The following is a 26504-nucleotide window of genomic DNA, read 5'->3' as shown; positions in this document are numbered from 1 at the left end:
TGTTTTGTGACTTTACTCTTGAAAATGCATTTTTATTTCTGTTAGGGATTGGAAAATTTTGATGGAGTCACATAAATTTTATTAAAAAAAAATGAATGAGTTAAAAATTACTCTCTTTTGCGTCAGTTATTTGGTCTAAAAGTATTCAAGAAATTTAGAATATAGAGTAAGCACATACATGCAATTATCATGATTTTGATTTTCATTATTCTAATTTATTTATACATTATTGTCACTTTTAATAAAAATTTAAAACTGGAAATAGGATTGATTTAACTTATTTAGATTTAATTGCACTTCTATTAGGCGGTGTTAAAAAGCGAAAAAACTAAATTTAAATATAGCATATGGAAATGATTATCTTTATAAAGATAGACTATGGTGATTTAATTTTTTAAATGCACTGTCCTCACTTCTGTATACGTTGAACAATAATATCGTTTTAAACCTTAAACAAAAACAAATAAAACCACACTGTTGCTCGTTTTGAAATTGATCTGATACTATACTTCAAATTGAACATTGGTTACATTTAATTCCCTATAAAGGTTACAGCATTGTTGAACTGATTCTTCAAGAGAAATCGCAAAAGAAAATTAAGAATTAAATATACTGTGAAATATTCTGGGTCAAATAAGGATAAAAAGTACCAGTACTTAGGGTTACAGTACTTTTTACCAAAACATACACTTTTCCGGAAAATGTTACAGAGAACAAAATTTGATGTATCGTTTTCATAGTAATAATTACCGCAAAATAACCGATTCACTTTAATTAAATAGACATGACTGTAAAAATTACTGTAGTAAAATAATTTACGGAAAAAATGGATTTTATGGATGATGCACCCAAAGTGCCGGTGCTTTATACCGTAATTCGTTCCGGAATTTTTATAAAATACCTAATAATAGATTATTTTATAAAATATCTATTATTTTTTATAAAATATCTATATTTTTCATAAAATATCTATTTTTATAAAATATCTATTACTAAAAAAGAAGTAAATTTGTTAAATAAATTTTTTCCCTTAAGATATAATAAAATTTCCATTTTTTTCCTATTTGTAATAAATTTTGCTTCCGGTCTTTTAATTTATCCGATCTATTTATGAGTTCTTAAATTAGAGTCATTTCAACTTGGATATTATTTCTATCTCGGACGGAAAAACTCTGGCGGACATTGGCAGAATTCTAGAAAATCTATTCACTTTAATTAAATTTCTTTAAAAATATTTATTAAATATCTTTTATGAAATATATATTTAAAATTTTTTTTTAATTTTACGGAATTTTCGGAATTTTTTATTAAATATCTATTTACAAAGAAGAAGTAAATTTGTTAAACAAATATTTTTCCCTTAACATACAATAAAATTTCCTTTTTTTTCTTCCTATTTGTAATAAATTTTGCTCCCGGTCTTTTAATTTATCCGATCTACTTATGAGTTCTTAAATTAGAGTCATTTTAACTTGGATATTATTTCTATCTCGGACGGAAAAACGGTCGCGTTGGCAGATTTCTGGAAAATCTATTTATAGATAATACTCTCCTCATCAGACTGATTTGGCAACTTTCACTCTAAAGGGACGACGACATTACACACTTTTCCTTCTCTTCTCTAATCGTAAACAAGCTCTCCATGCTCAAAAGATTAATATTTTTCATGAGGTTTTAAGGGCTTGAATGCATTAAGATATTTTTGAATCTTCTTTGTTCAATACTATTTTTAGTGTCTTATTTTTTATTCGACTATTTTTTCAGAAATTATTCCACTTTGATAGTTAGATAATAATAATGTTGGTTATCGAAAATTGAACATTTTCAATGTTTGCACAGGCAATCTATGTTACAGAATTTTCCACTCACAAATATCAAAGCTAATGTGGTTTCAGAAATTTTGCTTTTCAAAATAGCTTTGTTTCGGTTATTGTTACTATTTGTAGAAAATTGTATATATTCTGGTAATTTTCTACAATAAATAGTTTATAGTTCCTTATCAAAAATAAATTTGAACTTTTTTATTAAAGCTTTTGAAGTTTTTAAGTTGAATTTGAAGTTTTAACTTTTTACGCTTAGAACTAAAAGATAAAAAGAATTAGAAATTAAAAGATAAAAAAAGTCTTAGGAATAAAAAAGAATTAATTGAAATTAAATTTAAAATAACTTTAAATGTAAGTTTTTAAAATTTTTCATTATTCACTTTTAAATATTATAATATGTAGAAAAAGTTTTAGGAAATGTTTACATTTTTCTAAAACAGTTTTTTACATTTAAAGTAAGTTTTGGCAAACATTTTCTGAAAAATTAAATGTTTAATGATATTAACATCTATCTGGTATTACAAGATGCATGTTTTGAAAGATAACTAAACAAAAAATAATTATGATAAATCATACTAAATCATTAAAAATAAATCATACTACCATTTCTACTGAAAAACAAGCAAAAAAATGTATATATTTAAAATTGAAGCGTTTTAAAAGTTATTTTGGAAAGAATATAAGGAATGAATATTTAGATAAAAAAGTATTTGAATGTGACCATACAATGACGATAAAAAAATTCTGTTCTAGTAGACTTTGTTGAAGAATATAGTTTCAAGTGAATTTTAAAATTATTGTTAAAGTTCAAATGAAAATAAATAATCATTCATTAATTAAGTCCTTTGCCTCTGAGTTTATTTATATAAGTCATTATAATTGAACAAACAACAAACTGACAAACAACAAATTTCAGATAATAAAACTATAAAATAAACAATAATATTGATTGCAACTTACGAAATCAGTCATAATCTTTCCAATAATCAACATTGTCAACTTCCATTTTTTTCATGTAAAAATTTCCAACTATACAAATTTATTCTTTAATAAATTGTTGGATCTCCAATATATACAAAAGAAACTTTTTAAATAATAAATATTTCTTGCTTATTGTAAAATAAAATTATAAATTCAAAATATAAATAACATAGTAAAGGAATTCACATACAAACTCGAAATTATAAATCTCCACACCAGAATAAACATACTACCTACACACAAAAACTAAAAAAATCAATTTACCTATATTAAAAGGTTTTGAAAGCATTATGTAACCGAAAACTCAAAGTTTACCACACAACGAAAATTAAATAGATAAAAAAGACTGGTTGATAAAAAATCTATGTGAATGTTTCAAAGAAGCAAATCAATATCTAGTATTGATCTTGGTTTATATTGGTCAATAACAATTAAGTCAATATGAAATCTAAGCTTGAAGACAGTTTATAACAAATAATTTTTCTCTATTAATAAAAAGTACTTATAAAAATACACAAATGTTAACAATTTTAAGATTTTCTAAATGGCATCCATATACATAATAAATAGATATTATTTATGCCATATACAATATAAGAAATACAGTAGCTATATCAATACATCTTACCGAAAACCTTTAAATTCTTTTTTAAAAATAGAATTTATACAATAAAATGAATTATTCTTTATATATTTGTATATATATCATACATAAATATATTCTTGAAATATCAGGCATCATTATGATTTTATAACATATCTAGCTAAATCAGTAATTACATCAATATATATTCCAAAAAATATTCACTTTGAATATTTTGTTGATATGTGATACAAAATAATACTTTTTGCCGTTGCAATGCTTAAAGATGTCAATTTATTTAATAAAATTCTATTCTTAATGTCTATTAAATGTGACAGCGTAATGTGAAATCTTTTAAAATTTTGCTTAAAAAATACAAAAATGAATATAATAGTATTTAATATAGTATTTGTCGTAAAAATTAAAAAAATATAGATAGCAAGTTGGCTTTTAAGAAATGTAATTAAGAAATAATTGAAAATATGTTAGAAATTAAGTTAAGATTTAAAATTAAAACTTCATTTTTAATTTTATGTATTTTTTATTGTATTATTTAAAAGCATTCTTTCAGAATACTTATGCTAACTTATTTTAAAGGACGAATTTTACTAGTAAGTACTTAATTTACTGAAATTATTTTCTTAGAACGAAACTTTAATATCCATTTTTACCGCCTAAAGCATAAAATGAAGTTAAGTACTTATTATCAAGTTAGCTAAATTAAGGAGAAATATGGGTACATTCGTGTCTGTACATTTTTTGAAGAAACATAACTTTCATTTGTTACAAAAAAATGTTCCAAGTATTAAAAATCTAATAAGTATTCAGCAAAATCTGATAAGTATTCAGTTTATTAGAATAATGTATACAATATTTGTATTTGTACTTTTTGTTCTGTTAAAAGTTACCTTCATTTTAAATATTTGGTAATAAATTTATTATTAAGTAAAAGTACTTGTGTTAATATACTGAATTTCCTGAAACAATTTCAGTACTCTGGTAAAAGCATAAAATAAAGGATGTTAAAAGCATAGTCGTTAAAAGGTTATTTCTTAAAAGAAATTTCGTATTACTTATATTATTTTATTGTTTAGATATATACTTATTTGTAATTAAATAAATAATCCCAATAAACTAAAGCGGTAGGATATTACTTGATTAGAAACTTCATTTACTTCAAATATATACTGGAAATAACAGTCGACATGTTTCTGGCACTCAAAAACAGGCACGAATTTTCAAGACTTGCCAGACGTGAGTGTCTGAAGACGTTCCAATTACAACAAAATTGCACAACAGTTTTCCTGAAAAAATAATACTCGTCAAAATTATAATTTTCTTTAATATTCAATTACTTATTCAAGACTTGACTGATGTGTTCGCGTCTGGCTCTTGGTTTATTTTAGAAGCAAATGAAATTTTTATTTAAGTAATACTTATTTGATATTTGTAACTGTTAGTTATGTATAAGCAAATGTGATAAATACACCATCCCATATTACTTTCCATGATTCGTATGTCTCTTAAAAATCTTAACACAATGTTATGTTTAAAAAAAGTTAGTAAAGGATAAAAGACTAATCTAAGCACATAAATTACTGAAAATTACTGTACTCTTCGACAATAGTATCCGACGGTTTTGCACTTTTCACACAGGTGTTGAGGATGCTCTTTGCTCTGATCAGAAACATCGAGACCGTCAGGCTTCTCTAAGGGTCTCTGAAAACAAAAATAATCATGAAGTATAATTTTTAAATTAAACATTATTGCATTAAAGTTCATTTGAGAACTACTTTTGACTTATTAATACGAGCCGTGATATTACAGAAGAAAATAAATCTACATAAGTGAGAATGCCATACTACCATGAATAAGCATAAACTAATTAAAAAATGTCGAATTATTTTTGAGTCACATTGAAAAGATATTGTGATACAGTAAGTGCATCGATTAATTTATGTTTTTAATATGTTCATCAACATAAACTAGTTTGTACATATTTAGGTTTGCTAAAAGAGAAAGTATACTTGCGATATGCATATAATTATAATAAAAAAAAATTATTTGAAAATAAAGCTAGAACATAACAAAAGAAGTTGAAAAGAAAAAAATATTTTTTTAACAATAAATAATCATTTTTTAACACAATAAAACGGAGAAAAAATGCTGGTAAAATTATGATTCTGTATGTGGTTATGACATTCTGATAAAAAAACAACAACATAAATCTGGTTAATAAAAGCAAAATATACAATATTTCAACCATTCATTTGGTAATTTTTCCGTTCATGTGTTAACAGTTTAACGGAAATTCTGATTTTCAAAATTAGAGTTCTTATTACCACATATCTAGTAAAAAATACAAATTTTAAACTTAAATTTAACCTAACAAATTGTTTTTATGCCATGCTCTGGGAAGCATCATAAAATTATCAAATTTTACCACAATCACCAAATTTTGTCACATATTATAAAGCAATATTTTATTGTTAATTTTGTCAAAATCGTTACCAAAAGGCTTCGGTAAAAATTACCGAACTTTTTAGTGTTTCCATAGAGCCAAAAACACGATCAATTTGATCATAGTTAGTTTTGAACATAACTTTTTTCCCAGTGATGTATAACAAGAGAATCGACTTTTTCATAAATAAGTAATAGTTTCATAAGTATCCATAAGTAATTAAATCCATGTAAAGTAATAAGTAATCCAGATATGTTATACGTAAATCCAAAAAAGAAAATATAAAATAAGACTGCATACATAATATTATGAACCAAGACTATATAATAAATATAATTTTTTTCCTCTGATTTTGAAGAATATTATTTTTCTCAGAGTTTTAGAAAGATTTTTTAACATTATTGTTGAAACAGTGTCTAATTCTCCATCTTCTTGTTGACTAGATAAAATAACGTGTTTTAACCTCAAAGTATATTTTTTAATCAAGTAAATTAGCCTATTTAATAGCGTTATGTTGCAGTAAAAGGTATTGAAATGCGAAATTCCTATATTTTTTTTCATGTTATAGAATTAATTTAATTGTTCATAAAAAAAAGTTGAAAAGACATAAATATAAATTCTTCTACTATCTTTTGAGGTTTACACTGTAATAGCTTATGGTGAAACTGATACTGATTAAAAGAAAATCCGGAAATTAAATTGATGTACGTATTTTAATCATATCTGTTATAAATGCTTTTAAAACTTTTCTGCAATTGTCTAATGTAGTCCAAATCAATTTTCATACAATCATAATTCATTATATGTCATATTTATTTAGTCTGTTTCAAAGCCTGCGAGATATTTATTAAAAAATATATATACACGAGGAAAACAGTATGATCAAAATTATCTGAGTATGCAAAATTTTATTGATATATGATGTTATTTTAAAAAATAATTACTTAGAAAAATTACTTCTGTTCAGCAATAGATCTAAATTTTCATAATACTAATAGATAATAATATTTGGTCGTGGGAAGTGGAAACACAAGCTTTAGCAAACAGAATTCCTTTTAGTACATATATGTTAAGTGAATAGTTTTAACTTTAGTAAAAAAACTGTTTTCTGTCAAGAAACAACAATTATTGCGAAGCAATCATCCGGTGTTGTTGAGCGTTAGCGAACAGGGGCTTAGCCCCCTAGTGCTACATAATGTGTGATAAATGTCGGTAAATGTGATAAAACTTCGTAATTTTAGCATAATACCTTAGAGCATGGCATAAAAGCCATTTATTGGTTTAAATTTATTATTCAGTTTTGTATTTTTTATTAAATGTGTGGTAATAAAACTAGAATTTCCGGTAAGCTATTCCCATATGAACGAAAAAATTATCAAATGAATAGTTTAAATACCGTATATTTTGGTTTTATTAACCAGAATTATGTTGTTTTTTTTTTACCAGAAGTGTCATCACTATACAGCACGGTAATTTAACCAGAAATTTTTCCCCATGCATAATTTAAGAAGAGTATTTAACATTGAAAGAGCTGGCTAAAATCGCACCAATTTTAATCGAAAAAAATATTTACTCCATTCACAAAGCATCATACATTACTTTTTAATTACAGATAGAAATTAGAACCGTAGTATGTTGCATTATCTTTTTGGCCATTTTTATACTATGTAGAGCCATATTATATTGTATATTAATCACTCTTCGTAGAATGAGATTAATTCCTAATAATATAGTTCAATTCAATTTAATACCAGGCTGCAGAAATATTAATTTAGGCTGCAGAAAATTTACACGGTATAATGATTCATCGGTTCATTATTGTGGATCACTATTAAGTCGATTTTGTTTAGCATACGACTACTTGAAGACAAAAAATTGGCCGGAACTTCCTCAATGTTTTGTTTCATATTTATTTTTTTCACACAATTCATAAAATTTCACTCGTTTCAACAAATTTAAACCTAGTGGAGAACGATGAAAGATATTTTGGAGAAAGAAAAAGGACCTCGCACACAAAGAGCAACTGTACGATTGTTGATCATCTGTTAGAAGAATATGCCTCATTAAATTTTGAAAAACTCTAAAATGAGTGACGTTTCTAAACGTTTTAAATGTTTTAACAGTTTCAGATCGATGTGTGTCTTTTGAGCAACTTGAAATATTTTTACATGAAGATATGTAAGTATGGACAAGAAGTATGTCTTATTTTTGGAATAAATTAAAAATTTACTGTTTTTAAATGCTACAACAAATTTTGGCTGATGCCATTAATATCAGATTTCTCTCATTTTGAAAGAAATAAATGAAGATGTATCTGTACACTTTTATCAGCTGTATTTGAATTGCATAAATACACTAGCGTACAAAAGTTTTTGGTCAACGCGTGAAAGGCATTTTAAGCCTTCTACGCGTTTTTTTTTTCTTTTTTTTTTCTGTAGAGATGATTTCCGTTTTATTTAGTCAAGCCAAACTATATATTACACTTGATTTCAAGATTTTTACTTTTCTTGCAATTTAATGGAAAATTTAATCTTCTTTGGATTAAATTTAAATCTTTGCGCTCAGTTCAGTTAAATATTTCTTTTTTTTTATATAATTCGAGTCCTGTAAGGACAAATTCTTCAAAAATTTAATATCAATAATAAATTAAAGTTAAAATCACGATTTTCGTAAATAAATATTTCGAAACTTATGCTTATTTGTTAATTGTATCTTTCAATTGTATTTTCATCCAATTCTTAGATGTAAGAAAATTGCTTCACGAAAAACAAATACCCGACTGGTATGAAAATTGCATTCAAAGCACTAATTGACTAATTGACTTTCAAAGCACTAATTTTGCCTTCTGGTTGATAAGAATATTAAGAAAGTTTAGGAATAAAATTATACATTATTTATTACATTTCCAATCAACCATCTATAATATTGAATTTGACCAAAGACTTTTGCACGCTAGTGTATATTCAAAAAAACCTTATTTATACAACTTTTTGAACAAATTTTATGTAATGCATTAAAAAATCCTTACATCCTGAAGGACGATTGGCATAATGATCAGATTTCTACGTACTGGCGATCTGATTTTCAAGTAAATGGCCAGCAAATTAGGGTAGACGTTAGTTTAACTTACGATATGAAACACAAAAACATACTATCTCTGAACAAACATGCCTTTTTTTTAAAATAACAGATTCTGTTTTTCAGTTTCCCTGTTACGTGACATATCAGCTATCTGAAATATATGATTTCAATAGTACAGTCAGAAAATATGGTCGAAAGTTGGGGCCCCTTAATGTTATTTTCGTTCGTAGAGAATTTCGCCTTAAGTGTCAACTTAAGTGTCATACTATCAAAAATTGTTTCGATCATTGTGAGAAATAACGAATAGCTATTAAAAAAATTTTTAGATAATTTTTTTTTTTGGGGGGGGGGTAAGTAATAAATAGGGGTGTGTGTTGTTGGGAAGTGGGGTAAATAATAAATAACAATAAGGAGTCTCAAATTTCCGACTTTGTTTCCCGCCTTCAGTATTGAATCATATTTTTCAGCTTATGACTACCACCTCCCCAGCATTATTTGGGGGATGTAAAAACATCCATTTTAATATGTTTATTTTGAAGTGGCAGGTTTTTGTGTTTGATAAATTACGGTGCACTGATTAAATAACACATCTTAAGTACTCCCCGTAAAAATCGGATCATTTAGTCAAGAGTTATTAAATGTGTAATGTTATTTTTTATTTATTTAGTTTAATTTTGTTTTACTGTATACGTAGCTGCGTTTATATTTTCCTTGTACTTCTTGTTGTACTTTATTTGTACTTTTATTTGAAATTCTCTGTTCATATTTTTGTACTAAGGGGAAAAAATTGAGTAGCTACCTGCTTGTGTGGATACACATTAATGTGACACTTGATGCATTCTTGTCCCATGTTGGCCCAGCTGTTCCCACTCATCCACTTCCTTTTGCACTTGGGACATTTGTACTCCCCAAAACATCTCTTCTTGCCTTGGTATGGTGTAAGTCCTTCGCCCTTCGGTCTCGCCTGCGCACACAACAGACAGTCCTGTAAGCAGAGGACTTAAACGTTCTCATTGCTTACAAACATCTTAGGACCATGCACATAGAAAAAACACTGTGGCAATAACATGCAGCAATACATTGATATTACTTTTAAATTAGACAAACTAATTTATAATTTTTTTTCAACTCAGTTTCTGATTCATACATTAATAAGTTTAGAAACTGTTCTTGTTTCGAGAAGACGTTGCTAGGAATATTTGCAAAACTGTTCATGTGAAGAAAAGAAAGTAATTTCTTAAAAGAGCTGAAAATATTATTGAAAATAACTAAAGTGGTTGATATCTTAAATATAGGAGCAAACTATCCTAATAATGACACTGATTGTATTAGTTAAATACTGTTTTTAGGACTAATTAAATATTCCTTTTGCAAAAATGTCACAATACTGTTTGACCATGCTTTTAGTCAATTTGCTATTACTTTCAAACTGAATTTACTTATAAATATATTATAAATTTCAAATATTACCCCAATTATTATAAATTAAAACCCAATTTAAAAGACAGAAGAACTTCAGAAACATTCATTCAAACAAGCTAGCTTTCTTTTTTATGAAAAGATTTAACTGAATAACTAAAATGGGTGTAAGATCAAGTAAAATATAAAGAAATAATTGCTTCCAAATGTTATACCACAGACATAAAACATAAAGAAATAAACAGTCCAAGCGATTGATTAAGAGTAAACAATTTTCAATTTTTGCAGTATATGAGCTAAAATGCTAGTGTGGTAAAATAACACTAAATAAAAAAATGAATACTGTTTGACAAATACACGAGTGAACTTTTGATTTGTGAATCATAATTAAATTGCAATAAATCAAGAAATATTTATTAATATTAATATCAGAACTACATTCTTAAAATTTGAATATCCCTTCTACTTCACTTAAAAACCATAAAATATCAAATGACTTGCATTTTAACAAAAATGTAAAACAAAAGAAAAACATTTCACTAATTTGTTTTACTATACATTGATTGCTATAACCAAAATTGGATCAATTTTATTATCCTTCTCCTTCTCAAAAAAAGAATAGCATTTAGCAAGTTATTTTTTATTTTAATAAACAAAATAAGATCAATGTTACTCTTCTCAGAAAGAATAACATTTGATATTTTTCATTTTACTTTAACTTGTTGATTGTGATAAGCATTTTTAGATCATCCATATTATAATTTTTAAAGAAGGTTGTTTTTTTTTTAATTTTATTACTCGTAATAACCAAAATTTAGATTAATGTTAACCTTCTCAAAAACACAATTAAAACCTCTCTTTTTTTTACTTCCATTAAATTGATTATAATAAACCAGTTTTAACAATATTTTCATTTTCAAAAACGAATAACTTCAAATCTTCTTTTTTCTACTTTAATATAGTGATCGCAAAAAAACAAAGTCAAAGTAATGTTACCTCTTTTACAAAAAATAAAAAACATTTCATCATTTCAATGTTGACAATGTTTGTAATCAACAAGCTTAGATCAATGTTATCCTTCTCAAGAATGAATAATTATTAATAAATTTTTCTTTATATATTGATTATGATAAACGAACTAAGATCAATGTTATTCTTCTATATGGAATAAAAATTTTTGTTCTTCTTTATTTTAATATATTGAATGTAATAAATAAGTTTAGATACAAACTATGAGATCTTAAACTGAATATTTTTAAATAGATAAAACATAATCATTCTTTTTAATACTTTTGAATCGTTATATCTTGATTTAATCACTAAAAGAAAAAATCTTAAATTACATCATTTTCTATATTTTATTACAAAATTAAATCGTAAAATAAATTGAAAAACTTTTGTTTGAACAGAAGTTACCTATTTATGAAAACTTGGCAGAAAATTAATTACAGTGACGTAACTAAAAAATTTCTAGCGGTTGCATGATGCATGCATGGGTCACCACAATCTAGCGTTAATTAAAAACAGTTAAAAATTCTTGAAGACCTATTTATATTTGAAATTTCATTTATTCAAATTTATTATATTTCAAATTTCATTTAAAAAGTATAAACTAAATTAAATGAAATATAAATTATATTAGAATTTATTATCAATTAAAAATAATCTATTAATTATACAATTTTTTCATTTTAAATCAATATGACTTACATTCATTTTTGTTTTGGAGTCGGTGTTCTAGGAATGAAAAAAAGTTATGTGTGTGTGGTCAGAGTTTAATACGCTAATATTCCTGAAATTATCATTGAAATAAAATATTTAAATGTGATATAAAAAGGAAAAAACGCTAAATTGAGACGTTACTTCGGTTAGTAAAATATCACTACTGATTAATTATTATCAGTATTTTAAAAAGAAGATTACGAGACTCGTGAAAATAACTTAGATAATTGTTCTAAACATAATTGAATACTAAGCAACATTCGCTGTAAAATTAAAAAAGAGGCACATAAAATAATCAAATTTTATGTAAAAAAATCTTTCTTGCTTCTTATCAAAAATTCATAAATTATAAATTTACGAATGGCAGGCTTAGAATTTAGTTAGCATAAATTAATTTTTTTTTTAGTTTTTATGCAACTCATTTTAAAACACCTATAACAAATTTAAAATCCAATATCCAATAATGTATGGAAGATTTTACCTATCATATTTTATTATGTTCATTGTTCATAGTTATGTTTATTTTAAATCAGATAATGCATTAAAGAAATACGTTAAAATATTCCTTATTGTAGTAAAACCAATTAGGTTCAAATTGGAAATTAACATATAAACTTATTTGCTTATACATTATTTTTGATGGCAAATGGATTTTATCTTTTTCTATTTAGTTTTCGTTATCTTGTTTTAGACAATTTTGGGTCATTGCATTTAATATAGTTGTATGAATCAGAAATATTTTATACCTACTAAAGCTAAGTTTTTATAAAAGATTCCCCTAGCATTTTTTCAAATTTACGTCGTAATGAAAAACCTATATTGAAAATTTTTTGCTGAAAAGAAATTATTAATAATAAAATGTCTTGTTTTTCAATAAAGAAAAAGGGAGAAAATGCTTCTTCTTCTTTGTCAGCGTAAAACTTTGCAGCCAAGACCCTTGCAGGTCTTGGCTGCCTCAACAGATCAGAAACGTCAGCACCTCCTATCTATGGGAACTCCCTTCCAATTTCTAAACTTTAGGGTTTTCAGGCCATTTTCGATGTCATTAAGTCATATAGTAAGGAGTCTATCTCTGGAAAGTGACCCTTCGGGGTTCTTAAAGATGATGATTCTCATGGAGCTATTTTCAGAGCTTCTCCATAGATGGCCCAACCATCTCAGCCTATTACTGAAGATTATTTGTGTAATTTGAAGCTTCTAATGGAGTCGGTAGAGCTCGAAGTTATACCTGGTTCGCTAGCATCCCCTGTCTTGATTTGCGCCTAAGATGGCTCTGAGTATCTTTGTTTCAAAGTTGTCCAGTGACCGCTGTATATCTGAATTTATGACCACGTTTTGCTTCCATAGAGCAGTACAGGAACTATGAGTGGTTTATAGAGTTTTAATTTTGTTTTTCGGCTGAGAAGATTCGATCTTAATTGTCTCTCCAGTCCAAAGAAACACCTAGTAGCCATTTTGACTCTACTTATGATTTCTGCTCTAAGTATGCTTTGATCATTAACATCAAAGCCAAGATATTTGAATTCGTTAACCCTTACAAATGTATAACCATTAATAGATAAAGGGACATTGTAATTTGTAATTTACAGTTGAGGACGAAAATTCCACGAATTTCGTCTTATCTTCGATTATAGAAAGGCCCCTATTTGTGGCAGCAGCTTTGCGAGCTCAAAAAGCTTCTTTGACGTCCATTTCTGAACATCCAATTACATCGATGTCATCAGCGTTGGCCTAAGCTTGAAGAGACCTATTCCAGAGAGTGCCTCTTCGGTCCAATCCACTATCTCGGATACATTTCTCCAAAGCAATGCTAAAAAGTAGGCAAACAAGAGAATGACCCTGATTCACGCCTCTTTCAGTTACAAAGAGTTCAGAAAGATGGTTTTGAATTTTAATCCTACATCTCACATTATTGATTGCAGCGATTGTGAGGTTTACAAGCTTTACAGGTATACCGAACTCATTCACTGCCTCAAGCAACCTATTCTTCTTGATCCTATTATAGGCAGCCTTAAATCAATAAATCAGTCATAAGTCTTGATGCTACATTCTTTAGTTTTTTCTAGGATTTGTCTTAGAGAGTGGATTTGGTCAATGGTAGGTTTTTGAGGTCTAAATACACATTGGCAGTTTTCAACCACTTTATCAGAAAAAGGCTGGAGTCTAGAAAAAAGAATATTGGAGAAGATTTTGTTTACCGTATTGAGAAGAGAGTAATACCTCTGTAGTTACGACATTAACTTGGTCTCCTTTTTTAAGGATGGGGCAGATAGAGCCTTCTTCCTATTCAAATGACAATTTCTCCATGTCCCAAATTTTAAACATGATTTTATGGATAGCATTAATAAGCTCAAGTTCATCAACTTTTAAAAGTTCAGAAGGAATACAGTCAGGACCAGACGATCTGTTGTTTCTGATTTTTTTTCTAATAGAAAGCTTCAATTCATCGAGGGAGGGTGGAGGATTTTCCGCATCTGAATCCCCTTGGTCGATCCGAGAGTCGACAGTATCATTCTGCCTTCAAGTAAGTCTTGAAAGTAGTTCTTCCACACATTAGTTACTTCATTGGGTTCAATTACTAACTCTCCTTTCTTGTTTCTACAGGTGATTGTTTTTGATTTGAACTCCTTTTGCATGAAATTGACAGTTCTGTAGAACTTCCTACATTCATTTTGATTGTTCAAACTTTCAAGGAGAAAATGTTAATAAAAAAATAACTGGGAACTTTAAAAAAAAAGCTTTTGTATACCTTTAAAGAAAAATATATATTTGTTTTAATTTTTAGTCATAAAAACCATTGCAAGTTGAATGAAATGCCATTGGAAAAAAAATGAAACAGCCATTTTTGTATTTTTAGAGAAAAAAAATACTTAACCAACAAAACATGTGCATACCGACTGGGATTTAAAATGAATTTGAGGCATATATTTATGCAGAAACTGAGGTATTTATGTGCCATAAAAAATTCTTAATTATTTAATAGAAAAGTACTGAAGTTTCTACTTGTTTATTTTGGTGCTTTACAATACTCGGTGTTACAAAAATGACCAATGGCCTAAAAAAAAACACTTAACGAGCAACGCTTGCTGTTTTTTTTTTTTTTTTTTTTGAAAACCATTTAATTTATTTTCACCAAGTGTCTGAATCCCTCAACAGATGGTGTTGATATATGACCTCCTTTTCCAAAGGATTACCATTTTTAGTACTGAATATTGCAGCCTGAGTCAAATAGCCTGAGTCAACAGACTGAGTCAACAGACCCCCGGGCAAATATTTCTTTTTGAAAAGTCTTGTTTATTTATAAAATTATTTTATAGTTTTTAGTTTGTAACATTAAATTTTTAACTAACTTTGTTTCAAATTTTTAGACTTAGTGAGAATAAATTATTGGTTTCTTTAGCCTAATGCAACAAATCATTCATCCTTACATCTTTTTGTGTTTTTTTTCGAACGATTTTTCAAACCATCGTTCATTTTTTGATCACTTGTTAAATAAATTCAACAACCATATTACAAGTTTCACAAATTTTAAGTAAGTGAAACAAAAACTCACTTAACATTAAATGAAATCATGAAAGTAAAATTAACATGAATGATAGAGTAAAAATATTGATTTAGTTCGAGCTTTACCTGAGGACAATCTTTGATGTAATGTCCCTTCTTGAAGCACAGGTGGCAAAGGTAACTCGGAGGAGGTCTTTTTGTAGGTTTGCAATCAAAACTAAGGTCGTTAAAAAGGTCGGTTAGCTCATTTATTGTTCCAACGGGACTGTTGAATCCTCCATTCGTGTAATTTCCATAGTTGTTAGAGCTGGTTAATCCATTAAATACTGGTGGAATTCCATATTTGGTCTGAAAGAAAGATTCTATGTAAAACACAGTTGATCTGAGAAATGCTTGTAAACAAATTGACGCCATTACAAAATGAGTGAACTAACAAATATGCAAATTAGTTTGCCAGTTAACTTATTTCGTTATAGCGTCAATTTGTTTACATCAATCTCTTCGCAAATTTAATGAAATTTAGAGTATATTGAAGTATGACTTATATGTTACCTAAAATAATGTTTTTTCTCTACAGTAATCAATGAAAAGTTAACTTTTAAATGAAAAACAAAAAATGTAATGAATGGTACCAGTTATATTTTATTTTATTTTATTTTATAACCGACCCACCTTTTGGGTTTACTCCGGATTTTGGGTTTATTAATGTTCAACTCCGTAGCCTTGTAATTTTGAACCCAATCCAGAAAACAAGGGAACTCCTGGATCGAGTATTGGGAGAAGTTTGCCTTCGTGGATGACTTTTTGGTGGAACTAACCCACATTTGCGTTACCCACTATTAAACCCACTCTCCATTATATAGAGAAGAAGACCACGATAACCTCCCACGGTTTAGCCTGACGGCAAGGGGACTCTAACCCATGATCCATCTACCACTGAGGATATGAGGCACTGTGGTCGGTGCAAACTGGATGCGGACTTTGTATCGACTAGCCATCGCCGAGATCGAACCTCGGTGCACCTCATTGGAAGGCGAAGGCTCTATCCCCTGAGCCAAAGCGGCTCGTGGTACCAGTTATAGTCGGCAACTGGTCTATAAAGTAACTAATTCCCACAAGAAGAGACCATTGTAATCCAAGGGTTACAATGGAGGTTTCATACGCAACGGCTTGACTACAGCAATGTGGTCAGCGTACAAGACGCCTTTACTTCCCAGAAAGCTGATATACCCATTAATCTGAAGCCATAAGGCTTTCAAGTCGTCTCTGGAAATCTAAACTCAGTTTTTCACGATGACAGTTCAATACCTTAATCACTGATCAATCGCTTAACTAAGGCTAGGGAAAATAGATTTTATATATTCAGCTTTATTCGAGTAATTTTGCCTGTTGGAGTTTGTGCTTCATTCGGAAATTTTTCTCAACAATACTATTACCTTAGAACTTATAAACTGAAATGTAATAAAATTTGATTTTAAATATTTTAGAACCATTTAGTTGATTTTTGTTGATCTGGCACAATATTTTTATGTGCATTAACTAATTTTTAGTATGCAAGCGATATCTTTGTAAGTTTAAAAATGGACAGATATAAATTTAGTATTAAACTTAAGATAAGGCAACAGGAAATAGTTCAAACTACCTTGATAGATGAAAAAATTAAAATCTTAAAACACTCTCTCTCGTATAATTTTTTAAATTTAAGAGGAAACGCTATTGTAAATAGTTAAGTATCTTTAAATAAGTAGGCTCAGTAACTTATTACATACAATTTTTTTTAATTAAGAAATATTATAATTTTTTAAATTTTTATAATCTCATTATTCAATATTTATTAAAATTAAAAATATATTAGTATCAGAAATGTAGTAAAAACTCCATAGAATAAGCGTAAAGGTTCTCTTCAGGAATCATTCTTTTAATACAGAGGCATTTCGAAATAAAGAATACAATAAAAATTACTCAAATAAATAAATTGCTCTTGATCTTATCTTATATACACAAAGTACAAAGAGAGAGAGAGAGAGAGAGAGACAGTTCCGTAAATTAGAATTTGGAATAATATATTTTTTATTTAGCTACATTCCTTTTGAAGAAAGTACTTTATAAATAAAAGCTATTCATTTTTATTCTAGTACATTCCTTTTGAAGAAAATGTTCTCTAAATAAAATCTGTTCATTTTTAATCCACATTCGTTTTTGAAGAAAATATTCTCTAAGTAAAAGCTATACATTTTTATTCAGCTACATTCTTTTTGAAGAAAATATTCACTAAATAATGGTTATTCAGTTTTATTCAGGTACATTCGTTTTTTAAAGAAAATATTTTTTAACTATTAACCAGAAAAACTTTATCGCATATTTTCCAAAGTTGGCTCGATGTTACGGAAGTCTTCTTTTCTCTTTTATATGCTGTTTAAAATGTAAGACAGATAATGTGTAATCAATTACGTTTTACTTCCATAAATGATTTTAAAATTATAAATTCATTAAATGAATTAAATTTAAAAAAAACTAAATTGAACTGATCACAGAAATTTTTGGCATTTCTTATATTATGTACGGACAAAGTTTCACAAAGAAAGCAATGTGATACAGTGTCAAGGTTAAGTACAATAACTAAGTTTTCAACCAATTACTGCATGATAGACAGATGCTTTTGAAACAACGTGGCATATCCTGTTCCTGCTTCATGTAATTTTTTAAGCGTTACTAAAAGGAAATTCTGTAAGACAAAATAGAATTGGAATAGATACAGGGGTAAGATTAAGTATAGCACTTTTATCACAATATTATTCAGCACGGACATGTACTTAATCAGAAGCGATCGTCTCTAATGAGGACCACAAGCCAGAAATAATCTCCATTAAATTCATTGTTGAGTAGAATGAGCTTTGTTGCCAAAATAACACACACGCCAATGCCAAAAGATTTCATTGTTTGAAACACCGACCCACTTCTTTCAAGTCATTACACAAAATTCTTTGTTGGCGCCGGCACGAGCTAGCATTTTTTTCTTCGCCTTTTTGTGGCAAGAATCGAATTCAAGTTCCGGAGACGAGTAAATACACGAGTCAAAAAGTAGTAGTACGCATGGAATAATATAAGAGAAAGAAGAATTTTCCTCCACCAGTTTATAAATAGTAGCAAATGCTGGAAGTATTATGAGTAGTCTTAGACACAAATCTCTTGTTTTTCCACTTACAGCAAAGTTTTCGCGACAGAGCTTTTGGAAATATTTCTAGAAAACAAAGAGGATAGAAGTTTGGTGAAAATCAGTTGATTCAAGGATGTTACTTTTAACGCTGTGATTGATTAATCGGATTGGGAAAAAAGTCTATAATAGCATGTCAAGGGCCATGTCAATTGAATCTAATTGCTTACCTCATCATTTACAATTATAGTAGTTGTTAAAGAGGCAAAACGTGTAAACTTTGTAACCACAGAAAAATTACCAAAATGTTGGTTTTATTTTTACGCATTTTAAGCATTCTAGATTAATGTGTAATTAATCTAGAATGCTTAAAACTCTTATATTTATCTACAAAAAAATCATGTTCAAATTACAAACAAACTGATAGATTTTTGACTACTTTCAAAGATCGTATGGAAAGAACATTAGAAAACGATGAGCAACAAAGGGGTTTTGTTAATATTGAGAAAACAGCAACAGATAACGAGCAGCCAAGGAGTTTTATGAGCGATGTCACTTCTTCAAGTAGTTTCAAGGCGATTGATCTGAAGGCTGTTAATTGTTTAAGGTAATAATTAACAATAGAGTTTTTGTTTTTGATGATATGGAAGTCCTCCCAGAAATCCAAGTTAACACATGAAATGTGTTTATGAAAGTCATGAGGTGAGAGAAAATCGAAAGTTACGAGGAATAGCCTTCTGTCCAGCAGTGTTTTGCAATTAATGAGCAGTGGAGTTCATGACGGAGTTTTGACGGTAATTTGAGTGCTCGCTTAGTTAGCCTTATGTAAGAAAGTTCTCATACTGATAAGAAATTTTGTAAATTTCTCAGCTATTGAAGCAATTAATGGATTGTTTGATGTTCGTTTGTTTGCCGTTTGGTGGAAAGATAATTTAGAATTCATGTTATGAATTTTTTTTTGATATTCGGAAGCTAATTTTCGGAAGAAACGGAAGTACAAATAAATTATTTATTTCAGATTTGACATATTAAAATTATGACGGTTTATGCATTTTTAAAAATATTAGCAATAATCTTGGGAGGGAAAAACTTTACCATGGTCGATGGCTTTAATGCAATTGATTTCACATTGTTATGCAACAGATGTTAAGAGTTTTAAAGACCAAGGTGGTTACATGGTGCAATTTTTTAAACAGGTGGATGCTAAGAGGAATAGTTCTATGGAAGAGAAACAGTAAAGTGTTTCCAATACACTATGGTTTAAAAACTATCATCTTAACGGGTTATAAAAAGGTTAAAAAAAATGAAGACTATTATTAGATTCTTATTCAGTTGTGAATTGTATGAATGGGTCGATAGAATTTAGAATGTCGAGATTGTAAATTCTACAGACCCATGTTCCTCATCGAATACATGGGAGCATATGGGTCTATGGAGTTCTCGATATCTATCCCACACCTAAACTTTTGAAATATGAAATGATGCTGCTAATAGAGAAAAAAACTATTGTTATGAAAATGATCATCATTGGCAGAAACATAATGAAATAGTCTTTGAACAAAAGTAATATACACTCTTGCAAATATTTCAGTTAGAATTATCTGACAACCTGCACAAAACATTATATATTTTTTCTATGAAACAGCGAACTCAGTAACTTAGTACAAACTTAGTAAATACATTTGAAACTTGAGGAGAAAAAATTAATTGGTTACCGGAGCAGAATGCAAAATGTTCATTCTTTAATTGATTTTCTTTTGTGATATTTGGTAAAATTTAATATGAATTTCAAGAGCCAGCTTATTTAAAAGTCAATCAGGGTAGGATATTTAAATTAATATCTGAAGTTAACAGTTGGTAAGCTGGAATCTCTTACTAGAATTTAATAAGAGAGGGTGGGCATCGAGAGTAAAACAGACTCATTGCTATCTAGACATGTGACATGTTTCCGGTGTAATATTTTAGCTGAATCGAAGGAAACTACGCCCAACTCTCTATATCTAATAGTTAAGAATTCAAATTTACATAATTATTCCAAAAGTTATAAAAAAACTAATAGAAAAGATATTTTGTAGAAGCAGATCAAATTCTGATTCGTACATATTTATGCGCCTGACATTACCGTCTAGACAAATGAGGTATTAATTCCAATTGTTTTGAGCAATAGATAGGAACACTTCAGTTCACTAACAGTTAAAAAATTATGAACGATTTGAGTGGGTAAAATTCCGTTATATACTTTCTTGCACTTACCTATTTAAAACTTTTACTTCAAAGACTTTTGAATGACTTTTGACCTTCTATACAAAGGTCAACTGAAAATATTTACAGTTATTTTTAGTGTGGAAAAGGTAGAATATAGAATAAAGGTCAGTGGCGTGGTTCACGCATTTCACAAAAAGTATTAACACATTGTAAATAGATATATTTTTCTAAAAATTCGGAAGGATCTTCAGTCTCGACCCCCCAAAACTCTGAGACAGCGTTTTTGTATACATAAAAATAAACGTGTCTGGTAGTTTTACATATTGAACATATCCTGGAAATTTTAACAAAATCAAAAATGCCAAAACATTCAACTTTGCCTGATTCGCTCAATTTTTGATTTTTAAAAAAACTGGGTCTAAAGCAGTAAGATCAGTTCCTTTGTTAATCATTGATTTTGAACTATGGTACATTTAATTCGTAAATTGAAAATTTCTTCAAATAAAATATCTGATTTGGCACTTAAAATTTGCTCAATTTTACAAATTACAATCTTTGAAAAGAATATTTTTAATATATTTTGAAAAATTACAAGATTAAAATAGAGAAAACGAAATTTTTTTTTCACCTAACGATTTTTAGATCTAAAGGAAATTATGTTTTTTCCTTCTTTAAAACTGAGTTAATTTTTAATTCTGTTCAAATTCATATAATCATTTTATGCAATTACAAAATCAAAACTTGAACTATCAATTAAGAACATTAGAACATTTCCTTCAGAAAGCAAATATAAATAACAAAACTTATCATTTTGGCAGTTATTTTTCCAGTTTAATTATAGTTATTTCTTTAATATTATACGAGAATTTTTTCAATTTAAAAGAAATGACTCAGAAATAAATCAGACAAGCAATAATAAAATACATAATCTGATCTCTGATAAAATAGATAAGAGACAATAAATCTGAAAGCTTCAATATAAACTGTTCGATAATTAAAAACATAAATTATAATTAGTTAATAGGCATATTTAGTTTTGTCGTTATCTTTATAGTTATATCTAAGTAAATCAATTAATAAACTTAATTTATTATTCTACAAATGTTTAGAAAGATGTGAATAAGAGTTCGAGTTAAATCTTTTATTTTAAGCTTTTAAAATATTTGCGATTTCTTCAATGAAGTAAAAAAGTTTTATACACATACACATATTTTCTATCCCTCTTTTGAACGTAAAAAAATGTACCTAAGATCCAAGTTTAGAGTTTATTTTACTCTGCACTAAACAATTAAAAAAATGAAATAGTTTTTTTTGCAGTAAATATTAAAATCTATTGGTGAAAAAAAAAAAAAATTGTTTACTAAAATTTTAAAATGAATGAATCAAGGTGTTTGAAATATATATTATTTTGCAATCACATCAAGAAATCGTATTTACGTGGAGATAAAAAAAATGGATAAAAATGAAATTGTTTTAAAATCAGAAAATAGATAAACGTTTAGAAGACATATAATAAACGAAGAACATTAGTTTTTCTTTTCATTCTTTTTCATAGAAATTAGTCGAAATCCGCCATTTTCACAACCTTTTTCAAATACTTTTCACATTTGTTAACCAATAAATAAATACAGTAATAAAAACCTCATTACCTTTCTTATTACTCCGATAATAACAACCTTTCTGTACGAGATATTTACTTAGAAATAATAAATTTTTGTTTATATAGTTCTACGTGAACAAAATGCCGCGCAATAAAAAAATAAAAATCGTTTTGAAAAGAATAAATCGTTTGAATAAAAAAATATTTCTTGTACGAACCCAAATGAGATTTAAGTTTATTGATGACGATGATGAAGTAGCGATAATTTCATAAAATAGAACTTTTGAAATTAACAATAATAATAATCGATATCATTATAATACTTTCAAATTATTATGCTATGAAAACAAGTTAAGTTATTTTTCTCTAATAGTTAAAATTGATTTAAAATATTCATTTTAAAAAAATGACGGGGGAAAAATAAATTAACTGCTCTTGAGCGCAAACGATTTTTTTCTTTTTTTCTTTTGCTTTTAACACTCAACTTCAACTAACTTTTATCTTTTTCTATTTTTTTAAAAACTATCAAGAAAAAAAAGCGAAGGAAGAGAATTGAAAAAAGAAAGAAGGAAGAGAGTAAAAAATACGAAAATGAAAATTTGTCTCAAAAAGCTTTCCACCTACAGAAAAATCTAAGAAACCATGACGTAACCTTTTCAGCAAAACAAGCAGCACATACCAAAAACACGAGAGAAAAGCTTCAGTAGAAAAAATAAATCCTTTGCCAAAACTCCTCTGTTATATAAAATTTAAAACAAAAAATGTATCTCTGACGTCACAGGTCAAGCACTAGGGTGAATCTTGAGATTCCCTCATCAAAAGGAATATCAAATTTCCTATTTCGCGTACGTCATGTGAACTTGATTGCACCATTTGTGTTAATAATAGCACCTTTTGTTAAGAATAAAAAACGCTACTTATTGATTCCGGAAAGAACTTTATTATATCAGTGGGTCAAACACTTAAAAAGAAAAATACTATCTATTATATTTTATTTTCTTCTTCAACCGTTATTAGATTGAATTAGCGACTATCTTCAATGAGTTAATTTAATAGTAAAACGAAACGAAAGCTAAATTTATTTTTCTAATTATTTTAATGTTTAAAAGTTTTTCATAGTACTTACTTTAAAACTAAATTTTATAATTACTTATCTCGAAAAGTGTATTTAAGAAAATACATATCATGATCGCGTCTTATTAATTAGTTCCATACTATATATAAATACAGAAAATAAAACTGATTAGGATATATCTTTAATAGATATTATAGACTGGGAAGTAAATATTTCATTTTTTTTCTTTCATGAAATGTAGGATTAAATTTGAAAATTAATTTAGTACATCATGTGAAGTGAAAATCAAAAGCAATAATTTCTATTCTATTTTTTTCGTAATTAATTGTTTTTTAAATTTCAATAAGTTTTCTTAAAAATCAAATATACTATGCAGTAAGCAATTTTCGATTGTGTTAAACCAAAACATCGTGCAAATTAACAGAAACCTTTAATACAAAACCGGACTGAACCTTATTATTGAACAAATCAATTCCTCGCTGTTTGATAAAACAATACTTGGGTTCAAATAGATCTGAAACTCGGTTCAGTTTTATCTCATGAAATTAAACTGAGTTTTTTTAGTTTTCAGTTTTACTTTAAATTTGGGGGGAATGGATAGGTTTTAAAAATGCGCATAAAAATAGGAAATAAATTAAGCTGAAGGAAAATTTAAAAAAAATCATGTTTTAAAGATAAACCTATTTTTTATTTACCAGTTTCAGAATGCATATTCAATTACCAAATAATTTTGTCGCTTGTTTGCATTTAAATTTATAAATATTTTAAACTTTAGATTATTTTTAGGAAAATGAAATGAAACATACGAAATAAATTAAAAATTGAGCACTAAAACGTGTTTTTTTTAACTAGCATTATTGTTAGACAATGTATTTAATTTTATTTTAAAATAAATAAAATATTATATTTGCTAAATTTGTTACGAAATATTGCAAATATTTTGTATACATCGCAATTCCAATAAAAAAAAACTTATAACTTCTGCTTAGTGAACTAAAAAGCTTATAAGTTAAACTGAATTGAAAGAAAGAATATTTTTTAAAATGTAAAGAATGTCAAATTATCACGAAAAATATGAAGAAAAAAGTTTTGCATGAAGCATTTTGAAAAGCAGCTAATCAGTTGAAGCTTTTAAAAATTATTATTTTTATTTACTTTCAATACACTATTAGAAAAACAAAGTCTTAGGTAATTTCCTTGGTTAAACTTATTGGTATCTGGCATTTACAAAATTTTGGCGAGCACAGAATAATTGATTTTATAAAATGGTATGTTATTTAAACTAAAATATTATATTTAAATATCTATAACAAATATTATATGAAATATTTAATATATTTAAATATTATTTTTAGTCAACACGTATTTATGAAATTGAACAATAGAATTGCTTCTTAAAATAATAAATTATTAATCTCTATGCAAATTAATAATTAAAAACTAAAATTACGCTTTGCATGCAGCAAATATTTTTATTTTCCAAAATATATAATTAGTAGTTAGATTTGTGATGGAGAATAAAACAGAGCAAGAAGATGTAAGAAAATTATTAGCATTATTATTATTGTAGTCATTCATAACTTTTTAAAGAATCAATAATTTCATTAAGTTTAAAATTTCTCCACACAAATTTCAAACTTTATTAGATTTATAAAATGCGGGTGTAAGGGTGCATTAGAGTAACAAGCAAGTGCAAGAAAAAAAATGCACTACAATTTGACATAAATGCACTTGAACAAATTCCTTGATGGACAGAGTAAACATCTTTTATCAACTACAATCAGCATCTGGTACTCCCGCATAGACTTGCCGTTTCGCGCCTTCAGGCTAATTTGTCGCTTTCAGCAGCATTGCTTTAAATATATGACATTACATATTTCAAGCGCACTTTGAGAAGCGAGATACGTGCACTAACTTACTACCTTGCAACTTCATCTTCATTTCTTTGGAGAGTTAGATTAAGAACAAATAAATTACTAGTTCCAACCTCACTTAAAGTTCAGTATAATGGGAAAAAAATTATCTCCTCCCATGTTCATACTAATTTCAGATAAAAAACGTAATATCATATCATTATTTAAAAGAAAACTTTCCGTCACTATTTAAATGCAAATATATAGCATTATTTATATATATGAAGAAAATTAGGAAAATAAATTAGGCTTTTGTGTCTAGAACTCGTATAATTTCGGAAAGTTTCAAAGCCTTTAATTGTACATTACTTTCTACTAAAAGGGTAATATCAAAAGAATTTTCGTTCTAATAATATGAATTAAAGTAATAATCACAAAATGTGTTAGATACTGAAAATGATTTGTTCTCAAAAATCTTAAAAAACCACCATCGTAGTATGAATCTTTTGCTAAGCTTTTAAAGTTTAAGAAATCTAAGAGACAAAAAATTTCCTATTCTAAAGCAAAAAGTAAATGAATTAAATAAAATAAAAATTTTCTTTAAAGAAAAAAGCATTTAAAAACTCTTTGGAGAAGAAATAATTCGTTCAGATTTGTAAATTTCGTCGTTTCTTAAACGATAAATTTTAAAGAAATTAAATTTTTTTTTTTCCATTTGCATTATAGTTTTTAAATATTAATTATGTTGAACTGACCTATGGTACGTCCCATATTGGCCAGAAGGGATGCGCATGCAGAAGAAGAGGATGGCCCACCTGGTCACCGGACTGTGGCTGGTCAGCAAGAGTTAGATATACCCAATTCAGCAGCTGGGCCGGTTGATACACCGACGGATCTATGGATGCGAGTGAAGTCATCCTCGGATTCTCAAAGAGTCAATCTCTCAGCTCTCAAGCATCCTCATCTGTCGCCCTCCTCAAACATCCCCACTCTAATCCAGATGCTTTCCGACCAATGGCGTCAGCTCAGGAGAAGATATAAAT

General features: G+C 27.7%; 1 protein-coding gene across 2 annotated transcripts; it reads right to left on the bottom strand.

Moving 5' to 3' along the window:
* Positions 1-2659: 2659 nt before the first annotated feature.
* Positions 2660-26472, bottom strand: LOC107438378 (zinc finger CCHC domain-containing protein 24). 2 transcript variants are annotated; one of them, XM_087166035.1, is made up of 4 exons: positions 26277-26472; positions 15701-15922; positions 9729-9893; positions 2660-5106 (listed from the first exon to the last, which is right to left on the bottom strand). In XM_087166035.1, exons 1-4 carry the CDS (start codon positions 26376-26378, stop codon positions 4993-4995), a joined length of 603 nt encoding a protein of 200 aa, XP_087022161.1. In that variant the 5' UTR covers positions 26379-26472; the 3' UTR covers positions 2660-4992. The 2 variants fall into 2 exon arrangements, with proteins under 2 accessions (XP_087022161.1, XP_042894449.1); XM_043038515.3 differs by having other exon boundaries at positions 9729-9914; positions 26277-26471.
* Between the last annotated feature and the right edge of the window lie 32 nt (positions 26473-26504).

This window comes from Parasteatoda tepidariorum, chromosome 6 (genome assembly GCF_982258835.1).
Source record: "Parasteatoda tepidariorum strain Cologne lab strain chromosome 6, Ptep-v5.0, whole genome shotgun sequence".
Classification (NCBI taxonomy): domain Eukaryota; kingdom Metazoa; phylum Arthropoda; class Arachnida; order Araneae; family Theridiidae; genus Parasteatoda; species Parasteatoda tepidariorum.
Note: the sequence above shows the minus strand (reverse complement) of the source record. Positions and strands in the feature narration are given on the sequence as shown.